The sequence below is a fragment of the Lactuca saligna genome, chromosome 8 (assembly GCF_052625555.1).
Source record: "Lactuca saligna cultivar CGN05327 chromosome 8, ASM5262555v1, whole genome shotgun sequence".
Lineage (NCBI taxonomy): Eukaryota > Viridiplantae > Streptophyta > Magnoliopsida > Asterales > Asteraceae > Lactuca > Lactuca saligna.
Genome location: NC_136424.1, coordinates 131,907,799 through 131,918,371, shown reverse-complemented (window position 1 = coordinate 131,918,371; position 10,573 = coordinate 131,907,799). Strand labels below are relative to the sequence as shown.

The window sequence follows — 10,573 nt, the reverse complement described above, 5'->3', positions numbered from 1 at the left end:
TGATGATGTAGTCAATGGTAGCCAGAGTCGGCAATGGTTTGGTGGCCGAAGTGGAAGATGGGTGAGTGGTGTGATTAGGTTACATTGGTGGTCAAGGATGAATGTTACCCACAATAACAAGTCACCACAAGATTTTACCTGAGATAACCGATTAAATGGTATTTTTTATACTTAAAAAACATCAATTATATTTTTTGAACATTTTTTAAATCGTATTACATTTTTAGGTCATTTTCCCTAATTATAATGTCTCTATAAAGTTGGGACACAAATCCTCAAAGATCCTCACAATAGTCCAAAATAACAATACGGTACAAAATGCACAAATCCTCAAAGATCCTCACAATAATCCAAAATAACAACAAACTGCAAAACCAATAATGCACAACCATATGTCAATATATTGCACAGCCAATATTATTATTATTATTGTTTTTTTTTTGTCAAGATACATTAACATGTCAAGCTCATACATTTTACTGATTTACTACTTCTAAGTACTTGAATCTCATCTTTAGCAAAGATCAATGCAACGATGTCTAGAAGTGGTATATATCATGCTTTATAGGATCCAAAAATAAAGTTGATGCATTTGGAAAACTAACAGCTTCCACAAACATCCCAAAAACCAAATACATATAATGTTATAAATTTCATATTAATGCCACAGCGGATGTGTAGTTACTTAGAATGATATCAATCAAGATATATTATTAACAATTCCTTATTCTTTCCTTCTCGCCCCTTTAAGTGTATAAGTAGAAAATGTTTGCATACTTATACTAAGTATTCCAAGTAGCCCAAAACATTCCCGACAAGGTCATGCATAACTTAGCATTTTCACAGCTTCAAAGTCCAAACGGCTCAACCACACTTGCAACAAATGATGTACCAACACTAAGGTTGTTTCTAAGCACGCTAAAATTTCTAATGATCATGAAAGACTAACCCATATGTATGATACTTCTCATTTTCTCATGTCACTACAAGAATACTGGGCAATAGCGGCGACGCTAATACCTTTAGCGTCGACACGTTGCTGCAAATGAGTCACCGGTAATACTTCGTTGCTAATGCGTACCTAGTCGCCGCTAATAGTGTATCGTCGTTGGTATTGGTGTGTCGCTGCTAAAGACCAGATGTCGTAGCAAATAGCATGTCGCCGTAGTACTGCTATGTTGCCACAAAACATGTCACCATAAAAACAATTTTGGTTTTTTTTATTTAGCATTAAATTTATAAAACACAATATAACATTTATAAAATCTGATAAATTTTTATAGAAATATTAATCCATACATAACCAAATCAAAAAAAAAAAAAAAAAAAAATATTAATCCACAATCCAAAATATAATCTATACCACAACCTAAAGTATTCTTCCAAATTACAAAAATTTCATAATATCCTAAAGTAACTACTCGTCCTCATCATTTCCATCATTATTATTTGGTGGCGGCAATAAGTGAAATCACTTTTCCAATGCTGCAGAACAGGCCGGGTCTTTTAGATTTATTTGCAGCATTTCCAAGTACAAAGAAAACAAAATATATTACCAACATATCATAATAGCATTATACTTTCTAAAAATTATCAAAATAAACAATTCCAACATATATAACTATAACCAACATATCATTATAGCATTCTACTTTCCAAATACACAATGTATAATGGCAACACCTTGAAGGGAAAAGTCAACGCGTTTTCACTTTCATCTACAACCCTTCGATTGAAACAAATCGGATGGATGAAGCTCATTTGATGTGGATCGATGTTAGTTAGCATTAGCGGCGACGCAGGACAATAGCAACGACATGCAACGCATCAATTACATGTCGTCGCTATTGCTTTGCGTCGCCGCTAATGCCAACATTTCTTGTAGTGCTTAAGATCAAACTTGAAGTCAAATCTTCCTTATTAGCGTATCCCAGTGTGGTCCTTCCTAACATAAAACCATTGAAATATTATTCGATGGTTGTCGTCTTTGTGATGTTATAGCGCCACATTTTCATGGAAAGCTTAAGGTCCAATGTACCTTGTCACCATTCATACTTACACAACTTTTTACCATATGGAAAATACAATGTTCATGTGTCGATCCGGTCATACTTGTCATCGTCATCTTAGGGCATTCACAATCTATTAAGCTTATAGAGTTCAATGGATTAACACATCATCCATTAAACATGTATACAACACCATCCACAACCCACTAAACACATATTCAATCCTAATAGTCATTTTATTGATTCTATTGAACCATTTAATGATCATTCAACTTATTTATTCGACTATACCTCATGTAATTACTCACACTCCATTAAATTCTTATTAAATTCTACTCATCATCCTATTCAACTCTTATACTTCTTGTAGCGGATGCTCTCATATTAAACTCAAGTTATTGTATCTACTACATATTAATAATTCATTTTATTAGATTAAAATCCTCAAAAAAAAAAAAAAAAAAAAAAAAAAAAAAAAAAAAAGCAAGATTAAAACTAGAAATTATAGATAGATTAACGTAATGAGTTTCACATCTTCAATTCATTATAATGCTGCAAGATAGTAAATCAGAGGGTGGCACCACTGACCACATCCACTAAAGTCCTGAAATTTTTATTAGAACTCCCGTTCGGTCCAACAGCCTCTTGAGCAAGCTCTTTCAACGCTTCAATCCTCTCCTTCATCTTTTTCAACGATTCATCGAGCGGTAATATATGTTCAAGAGCACAACGAGTTCCATCTTTCGTAAATTTCCCGCCTTCAATTCTCACCCCTATCCCCCAAACTCTCTCAACCATCCAAGTATTCATCTGTTGATCTCCGAAAACCGGCCTACATATCATCGGAACACCAGCTCCAATGCTCTCCGATACAGACTTCCATCCACCATGTGTTAAAAACACACTTATCGCGATATGCTCCAAGACTTGTACCTGTGGTGCCCATGATACAACTTTCCCGAATCCATTCGCAGTTGTTCTCTCCAAAAACCCATCTGGTAAAAGCTTCATGGAATCTTTGTTTAGTGACCAAAGAAACGGGGTTTTGGTCTCTTCAAGTGTTTCAGCCAAAGCGACTAACTCATCTGGCAGAAGCCGGCCGATTGTGCCAAACGAGATGTAGGCCACTGATCTTGGCTTTTGATTATCTAACCAAGAAGTGCATGAAAATTCATCATATTTAGACGATGGTTTTTGTTTGCAGATGAGATGGAAGGGACCAATGTTGAGAAGGCTCTTGAATTTTGATGAGAGGTTTTTGGTGAGATCAATGTCTAGTCCTTGAAATGAATTTACGAGAACAACGGTGGCTTTGTCTAGGGTTCTTCCCATGTTATGTAGCATGGTTGAAAATGGTGAGTCGAGGTGTCCAAAGAGGACTCCACCTGGTAAGTCGCCTAGTCGAATCTTCGAGAGTCCAGGGATCAAGTCATCCACTTCGTTGTCGGGCGCTAATGAATTACCTGTGCATGCATGAAGATGCATATCTTAACTGTTGTATATATAGTTGGTGTATAGATTCGTTTACTGAAATAAAAAGAAAAAGTATACGTTGATTACGTTCAGATCATGTTTAGTTTACCTTTGAGTTCAGCACCTTTTTCTCTAATGAGGTCAGTGTAAAAATGCGCAGAGAGAGAACAAGCTCCGGCACTCCAAAACGACACCCAAGGAATGTTCAACTCCTCCGCCATCTGACTGGAAAACCAAATAAAAGCACTCACCACCAGGCAGCCGATTCTCAGTCCAATATCCTCCTCCGCCACTTTCACGCCCCTCCTAAACTCCTCCTCCGCCACCGCCAGAAACAAGTTAATATGCTCTTGAGGCTTCCCCGCAAAAACATAATCCTCTGGTATGCCTTCGGACACATCATACGGCCGTATGTTGTCACAACTGAGCTCAGAGAACAATGCCCGGTTAGATTTTCCGGTGTTGAAGAAGGAGAAAACCACCGTAGGGGCGGCAGAAGCTAGTTTCTGGACTAGGCTTAGAAGGACCGGAGGGTGTGAAGCGAAAGGAAATGCAAGCACTGCAACATGTCTCTGCCATACGCTGACTTTAGTGCTGGTGGTTTCCATTTCGGTGTCTTTACTTGTGATTGGAAATTGGATGTTTATCATATGTGAATTTATAGGAAGATTATTTGAGATAATAAGTGTTTACGTTGGTGATCATGCAGCCACATGGGTGCTGCAAGTTGTTGGACAAGGCCACGAGCCCCGGAGTATGATGGTGTCTGCAGTGTGCGTTCGTTGAGCCGAAGTAGGTGGAATGAACGGCTCTCAAAATTTGGACACGCTACATATATAGTAAGAAATTCCTTTATTAGGAAACAGTCATTTGGCGAGTGGTAGGTGTGTTATTTTCTAAAAACGGGACCTTTCCAATTGTGTTATGTCAATGTTACAATTTGACCCCGTTTATTTATATAATGTATTATAGTTATATTCTTTGTATTTTTTTTTTAATAAAAATTCTTAAAGTTTTCAGTTTTTTTGTTAGTTTTGCGAGAGTTGAATTTAATTTTCGATTTTACTGCAAACTTGTAATTTCTTTTTCAGTTTTGCCATTTTTAGATGTTATGTCTTTTACTTGTATAGGTGGCAGTCATGTGGATGCTGACGTGTCATCCACATATGTGCTGTTCATATGAAAGGTTAAAAAACTCACCAGAAGGGAAATGAGGTCGGCAGGAATCAAATCTGTCACCTCCAACTCAAAAATGCAAACGCTTACTAATGAGTTATTATTGATTCTTGTGTTTTCTCACCTAAACATATAAATATAATATATATCATTGAAACAATTTAAATAGATTTTTTATTTTGATTATTATCATTATTGTTATTATTATTATTATAAATAATTGCTTTTTTGATTAAGTATATAAATATATTTTTTTTGCATTTTCAATATAAATATATAATTTTTTCGTATCAACATAAGTATTTTTTTTGTGGATTTTCAATATAAACAGTTAAATACAAGCATTTTTTATTTTCAATATAGTTATTTATATTAGAATGTATAATTTTAAATATAAATACCTATATTTAGGTATTTACATGTATAAAATATAAAAATACCATATAAAATAAGTTTACAAATGTATATATGTTTTATATGTATAAAACTTTTTTTGTATACATATAAAAATATTTTTATAAATATAAATAACATCTCAATACATATATAAACATATAAATACATTTTTTATAAATAAAAAATGCATCAATATGTTTTTATATATAATTATATGTATACATCGTGTGTAAAGATGTTTTTTCTAAATTTATATGTATGCATTATGTATAAAGATTTTTGTTGCATATTTATATGTATACATTATGTATAATGACATGTAAGTAGTGTATTTAAACGTATTTAGTATGTGTATATGTATTTATGTCACATAAAATGTATTGTATACATATAAATACGAAAATACCATATAAATACATTCAAAAATATCTCTACACGTTTATATATGTATAAAAATATTTTTATATGTATAAATAATGTTTTTTTACATATAAATAATGTTGTTATACATATTGTAACATCCCGATATATAGGACATAAAAAAAAACTTCGTTTTTAGATTAATAAGTCGTTAATACTGATTGTTTCCATAAAACCAGAGTAACCATTATTTAGCAAAAATCATTAAAATAAAGTAGTTCACAGAATGCGAAAACATGTGAGGTGTGCTCTGCAATCATCCCGAGCTCTTCCATTAGAAAACAGGAGTACTTAAAACATAAACTGAAAACTGAAAGCACAAAGCTTAGTAAATTTCCTAAAATATCATACCACATGCAACCACAAATTATCATACACATACATATAGTTGCCATGGGCTCCCCCATGGTCTTTATCAATTATGATATGGGCTCCTCCTATGGTTTTTATCAATTATGTCATGGACTCCCCCCATAGTCTTTACCTGGAATGTCATGGGCTTTCCTCCCTGACATCCAATTGTATCTAATTGCCATGGGCTCCCCCCCCCCCCCCCCCCCCCCCCGGGAGTCTTCCATGCAAATAGCACATAGACAACTAGCATACCACATAACACGTAATTGGCCAAAATTGGTGCCTTCGACCCATAAATATAGTGAGAAAACTCACCTCGCACTGTTGAATCATACAGAAACACTCTTGGCTGCTGGCTGGCACATCAACAAATCATCAATAGCAAAATAACACCCAATTAAGAATTGGGCTCCAACCTATAACCATAACTCCATAGCTGGGGTAAATAGACCATTTTACTCCTAACCTATCCATCTCCAAATCTAAGACCCAAACTTACAATCTGAAAGGCCTAGAGACCAATAAATCAACCAATGGCCCAATTTTCCAAATTGGGCCCAAACCCCTTACATGGGCCTTAATTTAAGGCCCAACCATTCTTTCTAATCCAATACACTTTGCATTCCGATGCCCCCATTAACCAATAATTATCTAAAGCCCAATTATTGCCCACTTATGGCCTAATGTAACGCTCGTTTCAAGTATCAATTAATTTTCAGGATTTTAGGGTTTTAGACTGGAACTCAACGAGTTGGGGACCTTATTAGACACGGGATTTAGGATCTACTCGATGAGTTGGAAGGCCCAACTCAACGAGTAGACGCTGTAAAGGGAAACCCTAATTCTCAGGGGTTTGTACCCTATTTAACGAACTTATGGCTCATTTGTGGCCTCTTTCATCGTCCTCACTATCCAGAGAGAAACCCTAGTCGTACCTTAGTGCTTTCTTGAGTGTGTATGAGCGTTGGAGAGTGAATCTTGTGCTCTTTGGAAGGAAACTTGAAGTTGAAGGGATTAAAGTGATGTGGAGGCTATAGATATGGCATCTACCCTGTATTAGCATCCATTTAGAGGTTAAAAGTCTCTACCTTGACCTCTTGTTTCTTAGAACTCCTCCCATGGGAGTTTAGTGAATTTTAAACTCATTTTGGGAGCCACTTTCAGAGTTGAGCACGATTTGAAGTTGTGACTTCAAATCTGGACACCTTAGGACTCCCTAGTCCTAAAGAGTCAAGCTTTATCAAGCTTTGGCCTTTCTCCATGCCATAAACCTCTTTATAAGCTTAGTTTTGAGTGTTTTAGCCTCTTAAGGCCTTGCATGCACGTAAAGTTGGCAACCTTACATGGTAACTACACCCTAGGAGATTGGATCTATAGTTTGGAGCTTTGGATTCAACTAGAAAGGTCTGAATATGAAAAGGTTGAAGGAACTCGACGAGTTGTTTAGCCAACTCGATGAGTTGGATCGAATTACCCTGCCTTCTAGATACTGAGTCAACTCGACAAGTTGATGAGACAACTCGGCAAGTTTGCGAGGGTTCATCTCGGTTTTATGGACTCTTAATGAACGCGACAAGTTGCCAGATGCACTCGACGAGTTGAGGTCAACATGGAATGTTGACCTTGACTTTGCCTATGGTTGACCAAGTTTGACCTTAAGGGTATTTATGGTATTTCGATATTTTGACAAGTTAGTCACATGATGATTGTAGGCAGTTGAGTTGGAGTTGCAAGTTGGGATTAACTTTATCGGTTCAGTATTTATTGAGACATGAGTCTCTTCACCATACCAATGGGTCGAAGGCACCAAGGTCGACCCATTATATGTTTCGTAATATATTAAGTGGCTATGTGATATGTGATATGGTAAGTATGGAAGACCTCGGGGGGAGCCCGTGCCAGTCGGATATCAGACCATATAGGGGAGCCCATGGCATTCCAGGTAAAGACCATGAGGTGGAGCCCATGGAAAGTAGTTCTAAGACCTTGGGGGAGCCCACGACATCCTTATATGTTTGTATGCATTGCTTATGTGGTATAGGTAGCTATTATAGCTTATATGGTTTATGTAATTATGTGGATTGTGTGGGGTATGCTCTGGGGAACTCACTAAGCATTAGCTTACAATTTGTTGGTTGTTTCAATTACAATTATACTACTTCTCCATTTACTCAAGCTGAGATTGATCGTAAACCATTTATGGTTTATGGTAAGTCAATTGCTGAGCAGGCAACAGACTGTAGTGCTAGGAATTTAGATACTAACATTTCTACTTCCGATGCAGATTCATCAGTAAGCCAGGAAAAACATGGAAATGGAAGAACTGAATCTGATAATAATTGTGTGTCTAAATTTGGAGTTCCTTTTTCAAAAGATGATGAAATTGTTTTAGATGTTAAGAGTGATGTTTTGCTTGGTAATAATGTGGTGTCAAACTTTAAAACTTCTGATGCTTGTGGTGTTATTTTTAAGAATTTTATTAAATCTGAATCTGACACAAGCACTTCCACTTCATCCTCGTCTGTCACACAACCTGAATTATGCACCTACACTTGTGGAAATAATCGGAAGGTCAATAAGAGCATGAAAACTGTTAAAGGCAGTACCAAATCTTCTGAAAATAAACAAATTTGTTTCAACTGTGGTACTACCGGTCATATCACTCGAAATTGTTCCAACAAAATGTTTGTGCATTTTTCAACTCCGAGGAAAGAAAATGAGTCTTGAGGAAGGTCTTTAATTAGAAAGTTCCCAAGATCTCGTCTTCGTGAAGATGATTGGAAAGTCCATAATCATAGAAAAAGGACAAATACTAAACCAAACAAACAAGTTTTATATAAATTTGCTACAGGTGCTTTGCCGAAATCGATCATGGGTAAGCCAAGGTCCATTTCGTCAAAAAGTGTGTCTGGATCTTCGCCTACTTGTAGCTGAACATCTAGGCACTCAAATAAGAAGAAAACAGTTTTTCATTCACCTGTGAATATTTCAAAACCTAACTACAAATGGATGCCCAAATCTATAAAGCCCAATCATCGTCTTCCTCTGAAAATGTATATGTTGTAAAGCTGAAAAATCAAAAGGATAAATCTATGAACATCAAGGATAGACCTAGGACTGTAATGAACTGGGTTCCCAAAAACTAAATAAATCTCGCTCATTGTGTAGGAACGGCTACGAAGGAATGTCTCCAGACCTTAGTATGTCGACAACGGTTGTTCCAAGCACATGACAGGAGACATTTCCCAACTGTACAACATTTAGAATTTTAATGGGGATATGTTTCCTTTGCGGGAGGAGATGGTGGGAAAATCACACAGAAAGAAATTGTTTTTAATAGAGTGCCGAGTTTCGAGAATGTCAATTATGTGCCGAAGTTAAAGCACATCTTGTTAAGTGTGTCTCAGATCTGTGACAAGGGCTATTCAACACATTTCACAAATAAAGAATGTCTAATTCTGAAGCCAAGCATTCTTATCCCAGATGAGTGGATCCTTGTTAAATCCAAACGGGATGGCAATGCATACATCATGGATATAAATAGTAATATTACTGAACAAGTCACTTGCCTCTTCTCAAAAGGTTACATAGCATAATGCTATGTTGTGGCATCGAAGACTCGGACATGCTAACACAAAGAACTTGAATCGACTTGCTAATAATGAAATAGTGTGTGGGCTTCCTGTCAAAGATTTTATCACATTCGAAAAGTGTGTGGCATGCACGCAAGGAAAACATCACAGAAAGCCACATCTACCCAAACAGGTCAATTTAATCAGCCAGGTGCTCCAATTATTGCATATGGACTTATTTGGTCTGATCAACATTCTCAATATTAATAGAAATTCATATTGTCTAGTTGTGGTTGATGACTTCTCACGATTCATGTGGGTTTTTTTTCTATCCAACAAAGCTAGGGCCACGGACATGATTAAGAAGTTTATGATGGGTTTTGGTCATAAGACATCCTATGTGCTCATACAAACCCTAATGCTTGGATCTAGGTTTCTCTATTGTACATGCAAGTTATCCAAGAATATAAACCCTAATTCTAGCATATGGAAATCGATATTAACATATAATTAGGTTTAAGATATTACCTTGATTGTTATGTAGCAATAACAATCCTAATTCCTCCTTGAATTGACTTTGGAAGACTTAGAGTCACAAGTGTCACTCCTCTAATGGCTTACAAACACCAAGAGCAAATGGAGAAGTTATAAAGAGAGAGGAGAGGTATAAGAATTCATCTCTAGGACCTCTTGGGAAGGGATACACGAATTCATGAGCCTTAGGGGGTTTATATAGGTGTAAAGATTAGGGTTTTAGTCCTTATCCTTATCTAGTTGCTTGCCCACCAAGTAACCATAAGATAAGTCTTAGAAACCCTTATCCTAGTCGAATTCTAAGGCCTTATCACCTTAGATTCGTCCAACCCATTAATAAGATAATCCTTGCCTTATTTTGTAACTATCACATAATTACAATTCAGCCCCTCTAGTTTAATTAATTACACTTGATCATAAAATTAATTCTTAATTAATTATTGACCAATATTAATTAAACAAATATGATTTCTCCTTTAATATATTATTCTTATAACATATTAATAAATCATAATAACCTCTCTCTCTCTCTCTCTTTATTTATTTCTCTAATCAAGTTGCTTTGGTAAAGGCAACCCAAAAGGACCATGCACCATTGGGTCAAGTACATACCAAAATAGTTATGGACTTAGACACTAA

The 10,573-nt window shown here is 36.0% G+C and overlaps 1 protein-coding gene across 1 annotated transcript; it reads right to left on the bottom strand.

The window, feature by feature from the left end:
• Positions 1–2,498: 2,498 nt before the first annotated feature.
• LOC145012359 (anthocyanidin 3-O-galactosyltransferase F3GT1-like) lies at positions 2,499–4,147 on the bottom strand. The gene is made up of 2 exons (XM_078971159.1): positions 3,592–4,147; positions 2,499–3,472 (listed from the first exon to the last, which is right to left on the bottom strand). The coding sequence occupies exons 1-2, from the start codon at positions 4,130–4,132 to the stop codon at positions 2,577–2,579; spliced, it is 1,437 nt and encodes a 478-aa protein (XP_078827285.1). The 5' UTR covers positions 4,133–4,147; the 3' UTR covers positions 2,499–2,576.
• Positions 4,148–10,573: the final 6,426 nt, after the last annotated feature.